This window comes from Diabrotica undecimpunctata, chromosome 9, assembly GCF_040954645.1.
Source record: "Diabrotica undecimpunctata isolate CICGRU chromosome 9, icDiaUnde3, whole genome shotgun sequence".
Taxonomy (NCBI): domain Eukaryota; kingdom Metazoa; phylum Arthropoda; class Insecta; order Coleoptera; family Chrysomelidae; genus Diabrotica; species Diabrotica undecimpunctata.
The window spans coordinates 18,136,516-18,159,712 of NC_092811.1; the positions used below are offsets into that span (position 1 = coordinate 18,136,516).

At 34.9% G+C, this 23,197-nt stretch overlaps 1 protein-coding gene across 1 annotated transcript in view; it reads right to left on the reverse strand.

Moving 5' to 3' along the window:
- LOC140450449 (uncharacterized) overlaps positions 1-23,197 on the reverse strand; it is a 44,432-nt gene that overhangs the window by 18,591 nt on the left and 2,644 nt on the right. Inside the window, exon 3 of the mRNA XM_072544090.1 lies at positions 9,621-11,171. Coding sequence (XP_072400191.1) covers positions 9,621-11,171 — 1,551 coding nt within the window. The remainder of the gene's footprint in view (positions 1-9,620; positions 11,172-23,197) is intronic.

A 23,197-nucleotide genomic window follows, 5' to 3' on the forward strand; every position in this document is an offset into this window, starting at 1 on the left:
TATCAAAAGAATACATAAAATAGACGTGTCGAAGAAGAAAATGAATCGCATAGTTTGTTCATTATATAAAAAAAACTAATTTAGAAAGTCATGAAATGAGAAAATATCTCAAGCAGCATAACCAGGTAAACATTGAACGAATAACTTTTGAATTTCCTAGCAAACAAGAATATGACACATGGAAAGATATGCAGAAAATTGAGACCTGTTATACAATGCGTAGAATACTTCATACAGAGGAACATAAGACATTGTACTATGAGTGTAACAGAAGGATATATGTCCAACTATAAAATTAGGACAGAGAAATCTGGTGTGTGAAAAAGCTGTGCTCTTCTAGGCTGATTTGCACATTGAAAGATCAAGTTTCTGTCAGACAAAGAATAATTAAAAACCATGCATCTGTCAAAAGCACAAGAAAAAGGAATTATAGAGAAGTTAACTTCTGGAGTGCCACCCGGTGGAATTTTTAGAAGATTCAACAAAAATCGCTGGCGACAGCGTTCAGTCTCCTTGACGGTTCTGCTTATGAATCCACAGTCATGCCGTTCGGCCTGAAGAACGGACCTGCAGCTTTCCAGAAACTCGTGACCACAGTCTTCGCCGGGTACATTGACAACTTTGTCAACCTGTACATAGACGATATCATTGTACTGTTACGATAATAAATATCATGGACTATAAAACTGTATATATATATATATATATATATATATATATATATATATATATATATATATATATATATATATTATGACTAATTCTGTTTTTGTTGTAGTCATTTCGGCGTTTGTTTACTAGAAGCCTCTAGACCCGAATTATGATGAGTCATGAGCCACGACTCGAGGGTTCCAAGCAGTTGAAAAACTAGTTTTAGCTGTTGACCTCCTTCTAGTTTATTCGATGGCGTTCCCGTTATTCTTGTCAACACCACCAACAATGTTCGAGTCTGCTATAAGGAATTCCGGAACTAACGGAGGTTTATATAAAAAGAGAAATTTTGTTGGGAAGAAAACAGTTGATTTTGAAGACGCGCTCGCGATTTAAATGTTACGATCGCCTATATAAATTATGTATTGTTCGTTAAATAAATTAATATAAATTATTGTGCTTTTTAATAAATTAAAATAAGAACCTTTTAATAAAAACATTCAAAATTAAATAAAGACATAAATAAATTTCATTTCAGTACACTCCAAAGACTGGCCACAACACCAGAAACACCTACACTTGGTCCTGGAACGTCTCCAAACCCATGTATTATGGGTATCCATAAAGAAGTGCAGGTTCGTCAAGGACAACATAGTCTACCTAGGCCACAAATTGACAACAGAGTCAACGCAACCGCTAGAATACCACACGGAGAAGATAAAGGGCTTCGAGACATCCAACACAATGAAAAAACTTTGAGGCTTTATTGGAATCACCAGCTGGCTCTGAGACTTTATCCTAGCGTTCGCCAAGCTAATCACTCCATTGACTGACCTCACCAGGATGAAGAAGCTCAAATGGAGCAACCAAGCATTCCAAGCAGTGAATATGGCCATCCAGGGAAAACTGGAAATGACTTGCTCAGACTTCAACCTTTAATCTACAAACCGATGCGTCGGAGAAAGCAATGGGTGCAGTATTCTTCCAGGGCACAGTGGACAACCGAAGAATCGTAGCCTACGCCTACACCAAACTTCGGCCCGCTGAGAAGTACCACATTAATGAAAAAGAGTGCGTCAACAGACAGAGTCCAGCCCAATATACAACCAACAGGCGAACACTGTGGAAAAACGTATCCAGGAGGTCAAGAAAGTCCTAAGAGCGAGTTCTCAAACAAAAACCGGTGATGGGACATCTATAACTCCGACACCGTGTTTAGTCTGAAGGCACGAAAGAAACACCTTACGAACTACTGCTTGAATACAACCCAAAGAGGTCTGAAGAGACGGCTGTAGAAAAAAAGGAGAGAGTCCAGGGCAGAAAGAGTAGAAGCAGCCACCCAAAAGAGCCCTGCTAATCCAGATTCTTCCCTGCCAATCCAGAAGATGACCAAACCAGAACCTACCTGCCAGGACAACAAGTGCTCGTAAGAAACCACGTAAAGGGTAACTTTGGCGGAACGTGGACTGGACCTCACACCATCCTCCGAGCAATAGGAGATCTGGCCTACGAGATCTACATGAATCAAAACGTCAACAGGACCATCCACGTCGACGATATACGGCTTGTACCTCCACCGAGAGACGCAAAACTACACATCATGGAGGGTCATGAGAACGAAGAAGAAGACTCCAACCTGCCAACAATTTGGAGTGTCTAAACTGGGAGCCTCCAATGACCGCAGTTACAAAATTCAAAAGATAGTTGAGTTCAGTTGATATTTATGTTACAAATGTTATTTATTGATTATTTGAATTGTTATAGTCTGGTTAATATATATATCGTTGCTTGCAAATAAAAAATAGTGTTCAATTACGTTATTTTTCCCATTAAATCATCAAATCCTATAAGTAATTTATATTGTTTTAAATTTTATAAAGATTGAACTAGAACATGGACAATTGGTAACACATTTAAGGAAAGTGCAGGAACATGTTAAAGTATGAACAGATATATGTTGCAACATGGACAACTGAATAATTATTATTTTTATCCTAATCAAATTGTAAGGTGTAAGCCCCAACTATAAAAGTAATGTTGAAAAAAACAGTCAATAATCATATCATTAAGTGCGATTAATGAGTTCTTACAATTTATCGAGACAAGGACAAAACCGGTTGAAAAATTGTGGAATTTGGTACTTTGTTTAATGTAAATTCTAACTATATTTGCATGAGAAAAGCGGTAACTTAAAGAAAAGATTCTAGTAAAAGACAATTCAGACCAAGACCGATTTTTTCACTTTTCAATAAAAGAAAAAATTTTCACTAAAAATATCATCGACAATTTATCGTATTGTTAGGGTAGGAAACTTTATAAATCACTGTTTAAAACGAAAACAAACGAATGAAAAATTCAGAAAAATAGATGATGGCGATAAGAATGCTATTCGAAAGACTGTATAATTTCTACAAGGAAAGCAAGATACCTATACTACATATGATTCAAAATGCATTAAGAGAATATCCTAATTATAACTACCAATGTTTAGCGATATTGCGATTGCGATTTTATAAACTGTGGGTTTAGATATAAAAAAATAAATAAAAGAATGGCAATAATGGAGTCACAAGAAAATAAATAATAGAGTGGCAATAATGGTATCAACTCCCACCAAGAAGATTGTATACATGGCGAGCACCAGGAGATCGTTCAGGTCATATGATACGAAATCAAATTGATTACATCTTGATAAACAAAAGATTTCGCAGCTATATAAAAAGAGTGGCCGCTTACCCTGGTGCGGATATTTCATCTAACCACAATCCCCAAATCGCGAATGTAAGGCTTCGATTGGCAAAGGTTAAAAAGCCTTCTAATAAAAAATACATAAACACTAGAGAATTAATGAGAGATGAAGAGCTTAGATCTACATACAGTAAGCACATCAACGAGAACTTGAGAAACATACAAGGAAATTGCATAGAGGAAACCTGTGAGAAAATAAAAATAGCTATAGTCGAGGCTGACGAAGTAGTCGCAAGTAAAACAAAAAGAAATCACAAAAACGAGTGGATGACGGAAGAGACACTTGATCTAATAGAGCAACGCAGACAGTATAAAATACATCAGAATCATCAGGAATACAAGGAAATCCAACGTACGATAAGGGAAAGAATTAAAAACGCAAAGGAAAGCTAGATGAAAGAACGTTGTGAAGAATGGGAATCACTACAAGAAAAGGGAGACAGCTTTGGACTACATAAAAAGGCCAAAGAAATTTCGAGTATATACAAGAAACGCCATGAGACTCGCCTGAAGAATGATCAAAGAAATTACGTTCATGCTCAGGAAGAACTAACTAAAATCTGGGCAAACTATGATTCGTCCCTCATTGCGAATAATAGTAAGCAAAAGTAGCAAAACTAGGCAAGGCCCCTGGACCGGATAGAATTACTACGGAAGCCATAAAACTGTTGGAAGATGATAACATCGACATGCTGGTAACAATTTTCAATGCCCTATATAATACCGGCCACATTCAACGGATTGGCTTTATTCAACCTTTATAATGATCCCTAAATCACAAAGAGCGACAAAATGCAAACACCACAGACTGATAAGTTTAATGAGCCATTTGCTTAAGGTGTATCCTTCACACAAAAATGTTCAGAAAACTGAAAAATCTAAGCGGTGAGACACAATTTGGTTTCAAGAGCGGACTGGGTACACGTGAAGAAGCTTTCTGCTTGAATACGCTTGTACAAAACTGCATGGATCAACGAAAGGATATAGTCATAACATTCCTCGATTATGAAAAAGCGTTTGACTTAGTAAAACATGACGCAATGATAAAAATGCTACATAACGCTAACATTGACGACAAAGATATAAGAGTTATCCAGAATCTCTATTGGAATCAAAAAGCACTAGTGAGACTGAACAAATCAACCAACACAGAAGAATTTAAAATTTTAAGAGGGGTGCGACAGATCGATCAAGTGAAAACATTTAAATACTTGGGAATGATGATGAATGACCAATGGGATCCTCAACAAGAAATAAAATGCCGTACCGAACAAGCAATACAAGCTTTTATCAAATTTAAACCGCTACTATGTAACCGTAATCTTTCCTTCAATCTCTGCCACAGGATGGTTAAATGCTATGTATGGTCCATATTGTTATACGACATGGAAACATGGACGTTAACAGTACCTTCCATTAATAAGTTGGAGGCCTTCGAAATGTGGACGTTGCGAAGAATGTTCCGCATACCATGGACATATAGGGTGAGAAACAAGGAAGTCTTAAGAAAGGCAAATACTGAGAGAGAACTACTCAATTTGATCAAGGTACGAAAAATTGGATACCTCGGCCATATTCTGAGAGGAAAAAAATACGCATTCCCTCAACTAATCATCCAGGGAAAGATTGAAGACAAGAGAGGAATAGGTCACAAACAAATGTCGTGGCTACGGAACATAAACAGGCATAAATAATACTGGCGATCTTTTTCATGCCGCAAAAGACAGACTGTCTGGCCTTAAGATAATTCGCCAACGCACTATAGGTGCATAAAATCAAACAATATCGATTGCCCAACAGATTAATAATATATCTAGACGAGACCTGGTTTGACACACATGACGTCGTTAAGTATGGTCGGGTAGATTCCGCCCAATTCTGTAATTGTCGTGGACAATGCTTCTTATTATTCACGACTCTTAACAAAAATACCAACAGTAGTAAAGATGCTATTGTAACTTTTTTAAGAGTTACTAACATACGCCTTCCTAAAAGAGTCCCTTTAAAGAAAGACTTATTACTTAACCTACTTAATCTTCCTCGACACCTACGGCCATTGACACGGGTACAAAAACGTCTATTGTATTACATTGAAATTAAATACAGTAAGTCACATTAGAGTTATTTAAATACACTCTTTTACATCACAAATCACTATAATCTATTACAATATATATTTTTTACATTATTTGTTATATAAGATGATATAATCTGTAATCTTTTAAAAAGTCAATTATAGCACTATAAACATTTGGCGAACTAAGTATCTGCTTGAGGTTATCGTTTATATTATGTGCTAGTCTATAAAATCTATAATAACTACACTCTATGAGCAAATGTTTTACTGTAAGGCGATGAGAATCACAATGTTCGCAAGCAGGTGGATTTTTGAGGTATCGGTGTAAAGAATTTGGTTGTATTGTTTGGTACTTATTGCTTCTTAATAATTGTCTTAGAAGACGGCTAGGAGTTTCTTCTTTTTCACGTCGAATTATGAGGACTAATAAAGACTCACTTAAGAAAATGCAATCAGTCATCGGCATTGAGCGCAGTGCTGCTAACATATGACAAGCAGTCGAGGTGTTCGATAGTGAGACTTGGAATAATTATTTCCCATGTTATCGACAAAGAAAATGAATACCCCATAATGGATCCTACAACCGCCTCAATTATTATTCAACCCAATTTGAGCACTGACTCTAGTTCTGATGATTATAATCCCGATTAAAGGTTTATGTGTAAAACTTATATTTATAGTCTGGTTATGTGTTCAGTGCGTTAAATTATTTCGGAACACAACTTTGTCAACTAGACCAGTTGTTCTCAACCTGGGGGCGCACCCACCTGCGGGGCGTGAGAGAATTTCAGGGGGGCGTGAGAGAATTTCAAAAAAGGCGTGAGGGTACAAAGAAAAAAAATAAAAATTAAAATATATTTTGTTAAAAAACAAAATATTTTGTATTTCGTATTTTTATTTTGTTTATAAATATTTCTTTATTTAAACGTGATTAAAATCGTTTTTTTCTTCTCAAACACACAAGCTGAGTTAAAGACGACAGTCTTGTGTATGGGAACATCGTAGGAGCGCAAAGTATATTTACCAACACTGTATTGCAAGCATTCCTGGCTCCAGTTCAGTGACTCCGTCTCACGCGTCAGTCTCAACAGAGTGATTGTTTGTGAATTATTTAATAGTGTTGTGTAACAGCTTTGAAAATGGCTAAGTCACTTCCAAAGAAAAGATTGTATTCAGACGATTATATTAAGTATGGTTTTACCTTTATGGAGAAAAACGGCAGTCATTTACCTCAGTGTGTCAACTGCCATGCTGTTCTTAGTAATGATGCGATGCGCCCCGGACGTTTGGAACGGCATCTAATTACAAACCATTCTTCTTTGGAAGATAAAGGCCCAGAATTTTTTATTGCCAAAAACAGAAGCCTAAGACGTATGAAACTTGACTCTACTGCAAATTTTTAGTGTTGAAAATGAGAAACTGTGGAAGCATCATACAAAATAGCACTTTTGATAGTTAAAGACAAGAAACCACATACTATTGGTGAGTCAGTAATTAAACCTTGTTTAATTGTAGTACCGTAGTTAGTGAAGACAGTTTTAAGAAAGTAGAAAAAATTTCTCTCTCAAACGACACATTAAAACGTAGAATTGATGACATGGCTCTGGATTTGAAAAATCAACTATTGCAAAAATTAAAAGGTTCACCGTTTTTTTCTTGGCAGTGTGACGAAACAACTGATATTTCAAAGTATGCACAGTTATTGTTTTACTGTCGATTTATTGACAGAAAACGGTTCCTGGAGGAAATATTGTTTTCAACATCTCTTGAAACAACAACTAAAGCCATTGACATATTTTCTGCTCTTGAAGATTTTTTAGTAATCAACGAACTTCCATGGGAGAAAGTAATTGGTATATGTACTGATGGGGCCCAACCATGACAGGATGTCGATCTGGATTTATGGAATTGGCAAAAAAGAAGAACCCTAGGATAATTGGTTCTCACTGCATTATCCACAGACAAGCTTTAGCTAGTCACACTTTACCTGAACCTCTCAACGTCACATTAAACTTAGCAATTAAAATAGTTAACCACATCAAATCCAGCGCATTAAAGAAACACTAGGCTCTTTCAGGCACTATGTCAAGAACTGAATAGTGATCAGGAAACCCTCCTGTTTCACACAGAAGTCCGGTGGTTATCCAAAGGAAATATGCTTGCAAGATTATTCAATTTAAAGTCAGAAGTTGAAATTTTGTTAATGACTTTAAAACAAGAAGATCTTTACAGAAGATTTACAGATGATAAAAATATCTTTTACTTGGCTTATTTGTCTGACTTTTTGAGACACTTAATGTCCTGAATCTGAAGCTTCAAGGCCGTAAAAACCTCTTAAACACTTATGATGCAATTAAGGGGTTTATAGAAAAAATATCTCTTTGGCAACGCCGCCTTCACAGTTCCAAGCCAAACTTTTCCTCTTTTCCTTAACTGAACGACCTCCTGGATGATATTCAAACCCTTCCACTACATCTAGTTTCGGATTTGAAAGACGTCATATCACGGCATTTGGAAGAACTGAAAAATCAAATTCGAAAGTACTTTCCAGATGTTAGCTCGAAAACTGGCAATTTAAGTTGACAAGAGATCCTTTTCATACCGAAGTTAACATTCTTCCAGCTAACCTTCAAGAGCAGGCAATTGACCTAAAATGTGATTCACAAGCAACAGCAAAAGCTTGCAAACATGGACTTGGAAGAATTTTGGTTAACCTACTTTCCTGTTTACCCAGAAGTGGCTTTAGTATCTGCGAAGTTATTAGTCCAGTTTTAATCCACATATCTTTGTGAATCTGTTTTTTCTGCATTGGCGTATATAAAATCAAAATACCGTTCAAGACTGGGCGTTGAAAGTGAGTTGAGGTGTGCTCTGACACAGTTTCAACCGAATATCGAAAAACTTGTCAAGAACAGACAATGCCAACCCTCTTATTGAAAGTGCAAAAACACTCATACAAGACTTTCAACGTAATATGCGTATTTGATTTTTTGATTATTCTTTTTCTCAAATAAATGAACAATGTTAAGTTTAATGAGACATCAAATTAACTTTCGTATTTAAATATATCTGGATTTTTATTTTGTATCCAAGCTTTTGCTAATGTAGAGTAAGCATCGTCAGTTTCACAATTTCACTGTTCTAACTTGTACCAACCAATTATTAACTGGAGGGGAGGCGTGAGCTATCTTCAGTGTTCATTAGTTATATGTGGTATTCTTAAAAATTGTTTCCACTTGCTTGCTCAACAATATGTATAAATTTTATTATAAACAGTGAACCGTTGGAGCAAACATACGAACTCTTGTTCATATATAATTTCATTCTATTTTAATGTCCTATTGTCATTCTATAATCCCATTAAAATTGTCCTTATTCTGTTCCCAATGTTTTAATGTTTGCCGACAACCAGTTTATTGGGTGTTTCAACTAACTTTATAAATACTATACGATACGTATACCGCCAAATTTGCTCACAGCCACCTTTTTGTATGCATGGGTGACGAAATCAAGGAGCGTTTGTAGCGTATAAAAAATAATGTGTATCAAAGGCTCATTCATTTCAGCACACTACTGCCGATGTATAGAAGCATGCGTAAATATGCCGTCCAGATGTCTCCACACACTAGTTCCAACATCACAAGTACTCAAAGTTAGGCTGGGTGAAGGAAATATGTTCTTTTAGGTCGTGGAAATTGTAATAATAAAAGAATTAGGCATCCGTGTTTTACTAATTATATTAATTGTAAAAGTAAAAGTATTCACAAACAATTAAATTTAAACTTTTATAATATACCTTAATTAGATGGGTTTATGAAAAATATTAGAGAGTGTTCAACTATATCTAGAGATTTTTGGCGTTGAAGTTAGAGTATTCACTCTCCAAAGCTGTTACTCGATGTGTGTCTGGTAATGCCATTAATTCGGTGGTAGTCTATCTTACGCACATTATTTGTGGCATAAGTATGAGTTTTCATACGAGGTTTTAAACTAGAATTATGTAAAAACTTTCTGTATAAAAATTTCATCAGTATGAAAATTGTTTGGTGCAAATTCCACATTTAAATGGTTTTTTTCTAGTATGTGCTCTCATATGTGATTTTAAATGATCGTTTCTTGAATATTTTTTGGTGCAAATTTCACATCTGTTTTTCACCAGTATGCACTTTCATATGCGCATTTAAAACTTGTTTTGTTGATAACTGCTTGGTGCAGATTTCACATTCAAATCGTTCTTCACCAGTATGAATTCTCATATGCATATTTAAAACTTGTTTCGTAGAAAACTTTTTGATGCAAATTTCACATTCAAATGGTTTTTCACCAGTATGCACTCTCATATGCGTATTTAAAATTTGTTTCGTAGAAAACTTTTTGATGCAAATTTCACATTCAAATGGTTTTTCACCAGTATGCACTTTCATATGCGTATTTAAAAGTTGTTTCGTTAAAAACAGTTTGGTGCAAATTTCACATTCAAATGGTTTTTCACCAGTATGCACTCTCATATGCGAATTTAAAACTTGTTTTGTTAAAAACTGTTTGGTGCAAATTCCACATTTAAATGGTTTTTCCCCAGTATGTACTCTCATATGTGATTTTAAACAATCCTTTCTTGAATATTTTTTGGTGCAAATTTCACATTCAAATGGTTTTTCACCAGTATGCACTCTCATATGCGTATTTAACATTTGTTTCGTTGAAAACTGTGTGGTGCAAATTTCACATTCAAATGGTTTTTCACCAGTATGCGCTATCATATGCGTATTTAAAATTTGTTTCGTTGAAAACTGTGTGGTGCAAATTTCACATTCAAATGGTTTTTCACCAGTATGCATTCTCATATGCGTATTTAAAACTTGTTTCGTAGAAAACTTTTTGATGCAAATTTCACATTCAAATGGTTTTTCACCAGTATGCACTCTCATATGCGAATTTAAAACTTGTTTCGTTAAAAACCGTTTGGTGCAAATTTCACATTTAAATGGTTTTTCAGCAGTATGCACTTTCATATGCGTATTTAAAAGTTGTTTCGTTGATAACTGCTTGGTGCAGATTTCACATTCAAATGGTTTTTCACCAGTATGCATTCTCATATGCGTATTTAAAACTTGTTTCGTAGAAAACTTTTTGATGCAAATTTCACATTCAAATTGTTTTTCACCAGTATGCACTCTCATATGCGACTTTAAAGCTTGTTTCATTAAAAACCGTTTGGTGCAAATTTCACATTCAAATGGTTTTTCACCAGTATGCACTTTCATATGCGTATTTAAAAGTTGTTTCGTTGAAAACTGTGTGGTGCAAATTTCACATTCAAATGGTTTTTCACCAGTATGCATTCTCATATGCGTATTTAAAACTTGTTTCGTAGAAAACTTTTTGATGCAAACTTCACATTCAAATTGTTTTTCACCAGTATGCACTCTCATATGCGACTTTAAATCTTGTTTCATTGAAAACTGTTTGGTGCAAATTTCACATTCAAATGGTTTTTTCCCAGTGTGTATCCTCATATGTAGTTCTAAACGATAATTGTTTGAGAATGGTTTCCTACAAATGATACATATAAAACGTTGTCCTCCACTGTTCATATTGGTATTGGAAGTTATATCTGGGTTTAAATTACTGTAACTCCTATCAAGATGTTTTAATAGGCCACTGACATCAGTTTTCATATATTTGCAAGAGAAACCTGAAATTATAATTAGCTGTTAAATCAGAATTAAGTAATTAAATGAAAATTAAGCGCTTAACGCTTTATCCCAAGTATGCCCGGCCAAATAATTTTTAACAAAAATTATTAACCCGAGATATCTAGCGCTGAATGTTAACTGAACAGCAGCAAACCGTTTAAAATCGTTTTAAATAGTGGCATAATATATATTAAAACGTGTTAACTCGTCTATTTTGTTGTCGCAGATTTTGTTGTCGGTGTATTATACACGATGGTGGGGAAACTTGCTGTGACAAACCTCCACCCATCACGCTGAGCGCAGTGGTACGGATAGCTAACGGTAAAGATTTAGTACATGTCTGATAATTGAAAAAAGTGTATCGCAGTTTGTTTCTCTATGAATACTGTGCGGTATTCTTGGATAGTGATAGTGAAGACGAACATTATCAGTACGAAAGTAGTGGATCAGAATATAATATAAGCCGTTCAGGTTCTGAAAATGATACCGAAAGTGTTTTTGATGAATTTAATGATTGAGATGATAGTGATACTGATGTAACAGCAGCACGTGAACGGTGTGAAATAAATATTTTATCGCCACCGCCACCACCACCTAGATTTCCGTATCATGGGAAATCTTCTATAAATTTTGAAATTCCAGAGCCAAACAACGTCTTACACTTCCTCAATAAATTTGTTGGCGATAGTATTATTGCTCACATTACCACCGAAACCAATCGGTATGCGGAACAAATAACTAGAAATGCTCCAGCTACGTCGAAAGGATTACATTGGAGGGAAATTGCAGACGCTGAAATACGTGTTTTCCTTGGTTTAGTTATTCTACAGAGAATAATAAAAAAGCCAGAACAACAACTGTATTGGTCAGAATAAGCCATAATATATATATATATATATATATATATATATATATATATATATATATATATATATATATATATATATATATATATATTCAGAGATTCTACAATATTCACTGCCTTCCCTCGCTCAACCGTTTCCATCTCTCTCTGTTGTCCCATTCTCCATCGGTTAGGCCTCTCTTACTTATGGCGTCGTCTACTTCGTTCCTTCAGGATTTTCGGGGTCATCCTCTCTTCCTCCTTCCTATGGAGCTCCATTCCGTTATTCTCTTTATCCATCTGCTGTCGCTAGTTCTTCTTACATGTCCATACTACTTTAGTCTTTTTTGTTCTGTATATGTTAGTATGTCTGTTTCTATTGATGTTCTTTGCTTTATTTCGTCATTACTTATCCTATCCATTCTTGTTACTCTGCAGCATCTTCGCAGACATTCCATCTCTGTTGCTACTATCTTACTGCTGTTTTTCTTGTTTATGATCCAATTTTCAGTCCCATATGTCATAATACTTCGCACTAATGTTTTATAAATCTGTGTTTTTGTCTTCATATTTAGGTGTCTATCCCACCATACTGAGTCAAGTTGTCGGATTGCCGTTCTTGTTCGTCCTAATCTTTGTGTAATTTCTTCCTCTGTTGTTGCCTTTTTCGTGATTATAAACCCCAAGTATTTGAATTTATCCTTTCCTTTGATTGTTAGGTTGTCATTAATCTGTAGATCTTTTGTCTTCTTCACTTGTAGATAGGTACTCTGTTTTCGCGAGGTTAATATCTAGGCCAGCCTTGGTATATTCTTCTTGTAGTTTCTTCATCATGTAGCTGAGGTCGTCTTGGTCTTGTGCAATCACTACTTGATCGTCTGCAAAGCTTAACGTATATAGGTATTCGTTCCGTACCGGTATTCCCATGCCTTCGCATTTTCTTTTTCATGTAGTCAAGGCTTTCTCTAATCATATTTTGAATAGGGTTGGAGGTGTGGAACAAACCTGCAGGAGCCCTTTTGTTGTGGTCAAGTCTCCTATGATTCTTGTTCCAATTTTAATTCACACTTTATTTTCTTTATACAGAGGTTTTGTAGTTTTTATGAGTTCCGTTATGAATAGAGAACTCATATAATCATCCTATTGATGATATTACGCTTATTCCTCTGTACTTTTCGCATCGTTTTCTATCTCCTTTCTTAAATATAGATGTCATATATGGCTCCGTCCATTTCTTTGGGAGCTGTTCTCCACTTATGGCTTTCTGAAATATCCAATGTATCATCCGGTGTAATTTTTTGATCCGTATTTTATAAACTCAGGTGAGATGCCTCCAGGTCCCGGTGCTTTCTTACTTTTGATTGCTTTTATGGCCGTTCTCATTTCCCTATCTGTTATTTCTATTTCTTGTTGTGGGCATCTGCTTCGTCTTCGCCTGTTTTCTTTTTCAATGAATTGTGGTCTTTGTTCTGTTCTTTCTGTAAACAGGTTCTTTCCCATTCTTCATTCTTTTGTTGTGTTATTTGTTTTTTTACCTCTCTATCTTTTTCTCTATATTCTTTATAAACTTCATCGTTGTTTGTAGTCAGCCATTTTCTGTATAGTTGCTTTTTTTCTTCAATTTTTTTTTGTTGGTTCATTTATTTCATAATAGTGCTGTTTATTTGTTATATGTTCTTTTTCTCCAAGGGCTTCGAATGCTTCGAATAGGAAGTGCTATTCTCTCAATCGTGACGTTACAATAGACGAAAGTTTGTTGTTATGCAAAGGACGACTTGGATGAAAACAATACATCCCGCTCAAGAGAGCTCGATTTGGCATAAAAAGTTATATGTGCGGTTATGTTTGGTCATTTATAATATTTACCGACAAAGGAACTGTTATCAACCAAAATTATGCAACGTACGGATTTACATCTCAAATTGTACTATCTCTTATGGAGCCGCTAGTCGACTTAAGCCTTTGCCTCATAACTGTTCTTCTCCTCAACTGTCTGATTTTCTGATTACAAAAAAAACCCGACACTCACGGAACCGCAAAATCACATAGAAAAGAAATACCACCACTCATGCTCATAAAAAAGTCCCAAAAGGAAATATCATTGGTTATCAACGTGGAAAATTATTAGCATTACGATGGCGAGATAAAAGAGATATAATTATGTTTTCCAATGTCCATAACATAGATACTATAGTTAAAAAAAAAACTAAATGAAAAAAATCAATAGGAGTAAATGACTACCATTCTACAATGGGAGGAGTTGATAGAGTTGACCAGCATATCAGCGATTACCGTATAAGCAGAAAACGTGGAACGGTATACTACAAGAAAATATTCTACCATCTGATAGAGTTATGTCTTTGGAAGTCTTATTTGTTATACAAGAAAAATGGAGGACAATACACACCATTACAATTCCGCATGAATGTGATTGAAATGATATTTGAAATCTATCAGTCCAGTATAATCGTGCCAAAAATTGGTCGCCCTGGATCGACTCTAGCGCCTCTTCGTTTATCTAACAGACATTTCGCAGAATATGTTCCTCCGACACAGAAGAAAAATAATCCAACACGTCAATGTGCAATGTGTAGCAGAAAAAGGGATAACACCGGAAAAAGAGTTCGAAAAGAAACGAGATATATGTGTCTCAACTGTCATGTGCCATGTTTCAAAGACTATCACACTAAATCAAATATATAAAATCTGTACCATGTGTGAATAAGTCGATAAATCAAAAATATAAACTTTTCAGTATGGTCATTTTAAACATTTTAATAGTTTTGAGGAATAAAAAAATTTAAGTTTAATTTCGTTTTCATAGAAATTGGTGGGTAATCATGCAACGAATGACGTATATAATTATGAGCTGTGAGTATATCACTTACGCTTAAAAAAATCTAACTTACCCACTTATTCACGCCAAATTTCTGTGTTCTTATTAAGTTACCGACTTATTGTACTTTTTTTACATATAAGTAACATACATGTATTGTACATTTTTTTATACTTTATTTCTTTACAACACGCAACATCAACTTTAATTGGAAAAGGAAACTAAAAAACTACTGAAATTCTTCCAAATCGGGGTCCAAGTCTTGCATATCTGTAGTGGGCAAATTTTGGTAAAAATTATGAAAAACTTCATCGATGAGCCGCAAAAGATCAAGTAGGTATTTCTTTTTCTCCTTACTAATTGGCAGAAGCTTGTCTTTGATTTGGGGCAATGTGCTTGCTACAAAGTACTCTTCTTCGGAAATTTACAGATTTAAAAGAATTGAAGACGTCTAAGGTATGATTATAATTCACTATTCCAATATTACTATTATATTGGAACCACTGCACTGGCTGCCACAGGAACTTTTCTCCATCCGTGTTAACTGTTTTAACGATTAATGCTCCTTTTCCTAGACTGCTAAAATCCAAGATATCTTATTGTTTAATTGCCACTAATTTGTATGGTTTCTTCTTTTTGCAGGTCTTACCAGCTGATACCAGTCATTAGGGTGATTGAGCTTAATGTGTCTTCTCTTCGTTTCTTTCTCTATAAGAGCATGATCCGTATCACACTCCATGTGAGTATGCCCACTGACCAAAAACTTTGTTCAGCAGGCATACTTTGGTGATTTATAACTTTGTTGGTTCTTATTTTGGCCTCCGCAAGTATCCGAGTACAAAGTTACCTTTTCCACATCATGAAGCTGATCTAATTGCCACCTCTTCCAGCAGATTGTTCCCACATGAAACATGTAACTTGATTTGGTGCTAAATCGTAAATGTGAATCGTAAGGTTAAACTTCCACCTTTAATGCTTATAAAAGACAGTGTTCGCTGTTAGAAAGGGGGTTGGAAGGCACTGTTAAAGATCAAAAGTGTTTGCTTTTTTTTAGTGTCTGAAGACGCAACTTCCTTATCCACCTGTTTTGCCTTGAAAGCATCGTCTGCGAGCTGATGGTGTTTATCTCTTTCTTGTCTCAAATTGTCTTTCTCCTCTCCCTCCTCAAGAACTTTTAATTTTGTTTCGAAAATATTACATTTAGAACAACGATCCTGTTTAGGTTTTTTAAATGCAAATACCTAATAGTCGTTAAAATACTGACTCGCATGTTAACTGCATAACCTTAAAAACTGACGGCCTAGTTTTGAATATCTAGTTACTCCCCATTCAAATGTAAAACCCCCTACTATTTTTTTATGTTGATAAACAGGTAATTGAAGATACCAAGAAAAATAAAGCAAAATTCAACGTGCCCAAGTGGGTATTTCTATATACCTTTAATAGTTATTCACCTACTGAATATTATGTACACGGATGGTCAAGTTAAGATAGATTATTTCAAACATTTCAATATTAGACAAGTCGATATACCTGTTCTGATACCAAATAAATCGTCAACTCCAAATTTTCACGGGCTCCTACCAAGTAAGCTCTTAAAAATTTGAATTACTCATTTATTCACCTGACGAAATTGAAGGAGAACTATTTCAAGATTGATATATCTTGTTTTACGAAGGGGATAAGTCCACGGATGGTTCAGAAATATACCTATGCTTTTTTTGGCAAACAACGTTTTGAGCACTTAATTTTCCTGTGACCAGATAACTCGGGATAATAATTTTGATTTTTTTAAAGGGTTAATTCTTTCTTTAACATGTCTACTTTTTTGTTATTTTGTTAATTTACATTTTGCATTACTTTTATACACTGCGCTCCAAAATTAACGCATAATTTTAGAAACCCTGGTAAATCAAATAATTTTATTGTTTGGATTTTTGTGCTAATATATTATTGTTACCCCCGGTATATTGTAAAATTTATCGAAAGAACGGTAAAAAACGCTGAAGTTTTTACCTTTTTTTTGCAAAAAAAATTAAAAACATGCTAATTCTGCTTCATTTTATTCCGAATTTAATTGGGTTGGATTACATTGTGCTGAACGTTTAAAGGGGTTTTTTCCAATTTATTAAGTGTTTTTTTTGTTGAAATGAACCACCAGCAGCAAGAAAATCGAAATTTGTCAGAAAGTGACTGTTTTAGAATCGTTACTCTTCGAACTCGCTGAACGTTTTAACGTCACCCAGTCAACCCAGTTGCATTTTGCTCGTGAACATGTAGATTGGAATAATGACGATTGGGGAAGAATATTGTTCACCGATGAATCCAGGTACCGTCTTTTTTCTGATGACAGGAGAAACCGAGTGTATAGAAGGCCTGGGGAACGCTACGCACAGTGTAACACCGTAGGGACTGTACAGTATGGCGGTGGCTCGGTAATGGTGTAGGGTAGGATTAATTTAGAGGCTCGTACGGAATTAGTTCAAATAGATCGCGGTCGGCTTACATCGCAGAGGTATATAACAGACATTTTAGAAGAGCATGTCGTGCCATTTGCACCATTTATTGGGGATAATTTAATGCTTATGCGAGATAATGCCAGGTCACAGACGGCAAGAATTGTGCAGCAGTATCGTCAGGAGGTTGGAATTTCTGCCATGGATTGGCCTGCGAGAAGTCCTGACCTCAACCCAATAGGACATGTTTGGGACATCATAGGCCGACGACTACGACAACTACCTAATGCACCAAACACATTAGATGAACTGTTTTTGCGGTTGTAAATGCCAGAGTAATAAATGCCAGAGGAGGCAATACTCGATACTAGTACAGGTACTAGTATTTTCTTTAACTTTAAAAATTTCAATTTCGTCATTAACTTATAATGTTAGTTTGTTTAGATCAGTTGTTTGTTTAGATGTTTAGATTTACGATGTTACATTGTTAATTTCAATACATTTTTTGTTAAAAAAGAAAAGATTTTTATTTAAGATGTTCTAAAACCACTATAAAGCAGAAAAGAACAAACAAAATTTTTTTCATTACAACTCAAAATAAGAATTTTAAAATTATGCGTTAATTTTGGAGCGCAGTGTATATTAAAATATGCCAATAAAAAAATTGTCATATTTTTCACATATTTTTCAAATTAATTCGTAAGGCAAGCGGTTAATAATGTATGGTTGCAGAAATTATACCTAGACTTGCTTGAAAAAAACACTCTTGTTTAGGTCGCACAAATTGTAATAATAAAAAATTGGGCATTGGTGTTTTATACACTGCTCCAAGAAATTAACGCACTAATTGACACTTTTAGAAATTATTGCAAATCTAAATAAACTCTACAGCATATTTCGAAAGACAAAAGACAATGCCACTGACAAGTTTTTGCTGTTAAATGTTTATCTTTATCAGTAAATTTTTTAGTTCCTTTAATGGTAAATCGATTTTACGTCAGTTTAAGGTTTGTTTTTTATGCGTTTCGGAATTCTTTTGCCTAATGTGTTAAGATGCAATGAGAATTCAGAAATTTAACACCATAGCAAGTTGGTCAAGCGATTGTATTATACGAAAAAGATTGAGAGTTGTCGCCGAGAAGGTAAAGGGTTCAGCGTATTCTATACATCAACATTGCAATGCGATTAAAGATACAGGGTAATTGGTGAGAATACCAAAAGAGCTGGTCATGGCAGAAACCTTGACACGACCCGTGCTCAAGGGTAATGTACACTACCAATACAATCTACAAAATAACGTGTTTAGGATGCGAAGGTTGCTATATTGAACAGACAAGCCAAACGTATTCAAGCACAAAAGTGAGCGCCATGAAGGTAAAAACACATGCGCTGTTGTCGAACACAAGTTTGACTATTCTTCTTCAGCCTTCAGTAATCCAACTTTGGACATAGGCCTCCCCCAAATCAATCCAGTGTCTTCTATTTTGCGCCACTTGCTTCCAGTTGTGTCCTCCGATCTTCTTAATATCATCAGCCCATCTCATTTGTGGTCTTCCTCTGCTTCTCTTTTCTAACCATGGCCTCCACTGTTGTATTTCGTGATTCCATCTCTTATCGTTCAGTCGAGCATTGTGTCCTGCGAAGCTCCATTTTATTTTGGCAGCATGTTCTTCTGCGTCTTTTACTTTCGTTTTGCTTCTAATCCATTTGTTTGTTTTTTTGTCTATAAGTCTCACCCCGAGCATTGATCTTTCCATCGACCTTTGTGCCTTTACTATTTTATCCATATTAGACTTGGTGAGTGTCCACGTCTGTGAACCATGCGTGAGTATAGGGAGAATACACTGATCGTAAATTCTGGTTTTCAAATATTGTTCTATTTTAATGCTTTTCAAGATCCAACTCCCTTTTCCAAATCCTGCCCATGCTAACCTAATTCTTCTGGTAATTTCGGCAATTTGATTTTCTTTGTTAACTTTCATTATCTGTCCCAGATATTATATGTATTCACTTACTGTTTCTAAATTTATGTCACTCAACATTATTTCTCTAATGTTCAGTGTATTTGTCATTATTTTTGTTTTTCCAAGTTCATCTTAAGAACTACTTTTTCCGAAGCTTGAAATAGTTGCGTCATCATGGTCTGTAGTTCTTTGAAACTCGTAGCGAATATTACAATGTTCATCAGCGTACCTATCTCAAATTTTTCAGTTTTCAGTTTTCTTCCATTAACATTTATTCCTTTATCTGCCCAGTTAATGTCTTTGAATACATCTTTCAGTCCAATTGTGAATAGCTTTGCTGAGATAACATCTCCCTGGCGAACTCCTCTGTTGATTGGTATAGCTTTGGTTTTCGCATCTATTTGTATTTTCATTGTAGCTTTCTTGTAAATATTATGTATGAGCATTCTGTATCGGGAGTATATCCTGCAGTTGTTCATAGCTCTCTCTATTGCCCAAAGTTCTATGGAGTCGAATGCCTTTTCATAATCAACGAAGCCAATGTATAAGTTCAAGTGATATTAATTGGCTTTCTCTATTAGTGTTCTGACTGTTAGAAGATGATCCGCTGTACTGTAACCATTTCGAAATCCTGTCTGCTCTACCGGTTGATAGCTATCGAGGTTAACCTGTTAGTTATTACTCTCATAAATAGTTTGTACATTTGAGACAGCAGAGAGATTGGCCTGTAGTTCTTCAGATCTCCCCTGTCCTTTTTTGAAGAGAAGTATTGTCAAACTTTCATTCCCATTATCTGGGACTTCTCCTCTGTGAAGACATTCATTGAAATAAAATTTTAAATTCTTCAACAATAATTTCGACATTTCTACAAGTATTCCATCTGGGCCCGGAGCCTTATTGTTCTTTAGTTGTGCCATAGCTTGTTTTATTTCTAAGGATTCTATGTCAGGGAGTATTTCTGAGTTGACATTCGTTATCTTTCTCTTAAGATCTTCCTTTGCAGTGTTTTCTGGGTTCTTGTTTGAGGAATATAAATCACGATAAAACGTTTGAGTAACTTTTAGGATTTCGTTCTTTTCTCTTATTTCTTTCCCATCTTTATCCTTCAATGAGATTATTACAGGCTTTCCTAAATTTGATCTTAAGCATTTCAGGCCTCGGTTCTTTTTTCGATTATTTTTTCTACCTTGTTTTCATTGTAGATCGTTACATCTTCCTTTGCTCTCTTCTTTATTTGTTTTTTCAATTCTTTGAGACCATCGGTGGTTCGCTTTTCTTCGCTTAGAAATGTGCGTCTCTTTTCCATCAACCGTTTTCTTCCATCACTTATTCTGTCTTTATTTTTTGTTTTCTTTGCAACAATATATCAACAAACATACATTTGGGAAATGTACCGATAGAAAGGGTTGATAAATACAAATATCTAGGAACCTGGATTTCAGACAATAATGATCAAACAAGCGAAATAAGCGCCAGGATAGAAATAGCAAGAAATGCGTTCGTAAAAATGAAAACAATTCTCTGCAACAAAGACCTTAGATTAGAACTGAGATGCTACGTTTTTTCGATACTGCAATATGGACTTGAAAGCTGGATATTAAAGCAAGAACACATAAATAAGTTACAGTCCTTTGAAATGTGGTGTTACAGGAGGATGCTTAGAATAGCATGGACACACAAGAAAACTAACACGGAAGTATTGCGAGAAATGGGCAAAGAATGTGAAATAATGAACACAATAAAAATACGAAAGTTACAATATCTGGGACACGTAATGAGGGGACAGCGATATGAACTGCTAAGGCTAATAAAACAGGAAAGATAAGAGGAGGAAGGAGTATAGGAAAAAGGAGTGTGTCATGGTTGAAGAATTTAAGGGACTGGTTTAAATGCAGTTCTATAGAACTCTTCAAAGCAGCAGTAGATAGAGTAAAGTTAGTGATGATGATATCCAACCTCCGATCAGGAGACGGTACTTAAAGAAGAAGATAATAAAACCAAGATCAAGGTTATACAAGTGTATGCTCCCACAACAACACATCAGGAAGAGGTAGTTCAAATGTTCTACGAAGATTTGATAAAAGCATTAGAAGAAAATGATACAAAGTATACCATCATTATGGGAGATTTCAACACAAAATTAGGTAAAAAAGAAGAAAATACTGCAACTAAAATGGGGGTGCATGGTTATTGCACACGAAATGAAAGAGGAGAAAAATTATATAACTTCTTAGAACAACAAAATTTATATGCCATGAACACACACTTCTAGAAACCAGAAAACTGAAAATGAACGTGGTTATCTCTCAATAAAAAGACGAAAAACGAGATTGATTACTTCTTGTGTGGGAACAATGACATTTAGAAGATATAACTGCTCTCAATCGATTCACAACTGGCAGCGATCATCGCCTTTTAAGAGCAAGAGTATGAGCAAGAATTTAAGTTTGACTATACTAATGTTGAAATCCTACAAACAGTAACTAACTATAAAAGGCTGTTTCTCGAAATGTGTTATATTATCAATACAAAAAATGTAATAAATTACAAAGCAGATATGAATTAGTTAAGCAGCACCTACAGCAATATTCTGTAATCCATTTAATTCAAAATTAACTTACCATGTACTTTATTTTATACTTTATTTTATATATACAAATACAAAGAAACTTGTGGATCCAACTATACACTTTTTGTTGTTTTATGTGTATTTTAACTTATTTTAAAATTTTCAATCTATATATAAAAGTGCAGTACAATTAGTAGTGCACCTTTGATAAAGCCAACAATCAATCAGTTGGCAAAATATTAAGTGACAAAAAATAGAATTGTTTTAATTCCAGTCAGACTGAAATACCAAATAATAATATATGGTCGATGCCAAAGCAAAAAATTTTATATATATATACATCTTAAGGTTTATGGGTCGCCTACCTGCATACTGAGGTCACGAGCCACCATTGCCACAACGCAGTTGTTCACTTTATTTTAACTATAAACACTTCTCAATACAACTACACTTGTTATGTGCAACTCGAATTATTGTTTTACATTTGTTGATATTGGAGACTTTGACAAAAACAGTGATTTAAGCATTTTTACAAACTCATTAAGTATTTTACAAGAACTTAATTTCAAATAAGCTTGATATTCCCAATCCAGATTGTCACACACAAGAAAACAATTGCAAAATGCCATATTTTATAGTTGTTGGTGTTATATAGTTTATGATCCTTTAATGTAATGAGACCATTTGGAGGAAAAAAATCTATCATCAACGAAGAGAATACATAATTGCAGGTTAACCAGAGCACGAAGATTTATTGAATGTACTTTTGGAATACTTTCTACCAAGTGGAGAATATTTCACAGACTATTAAACATATCAATATACTTTGCTGAAGATATAGTAAAAACTTGCAGCATAGTCCATAATTTTGTGCGTGTAACAGATGGATATAGACCCAAAGATACTGTATCAGTTTAAGGACTTCATAATGATGATGGCATTGATATTACAAATACGGTAGTATCCTCCGCAAGGTTAGCGACTGCAGTTCATGACTATTTTGCTTATTATGCCATGCATACTAACGTATTGCACTAGCAAAATAGTTGTATTTAAATCGTCACATAGTGTAGAAAGCAGATAGATGTAGTCAACATTTATGAATTAGCGATAAATACTTACATACAATTCTTTCAACTGAACTAATTGAACTAGTTCATTAATTTTCATAGAACTAGTTCACTGCGAACGATTTGCAATGCATTATAAATTGTGTCTCAACTTTTAAAGAAGAAAATAATGAATGAATGAGATCATATATTTATTATTTTGTGAATGGGATGGACTGACTAGTTTAAAAAAGAAGTGCCGATTAACCTCAGATAACAGATCATAATTCTTATGAATGTGACAATA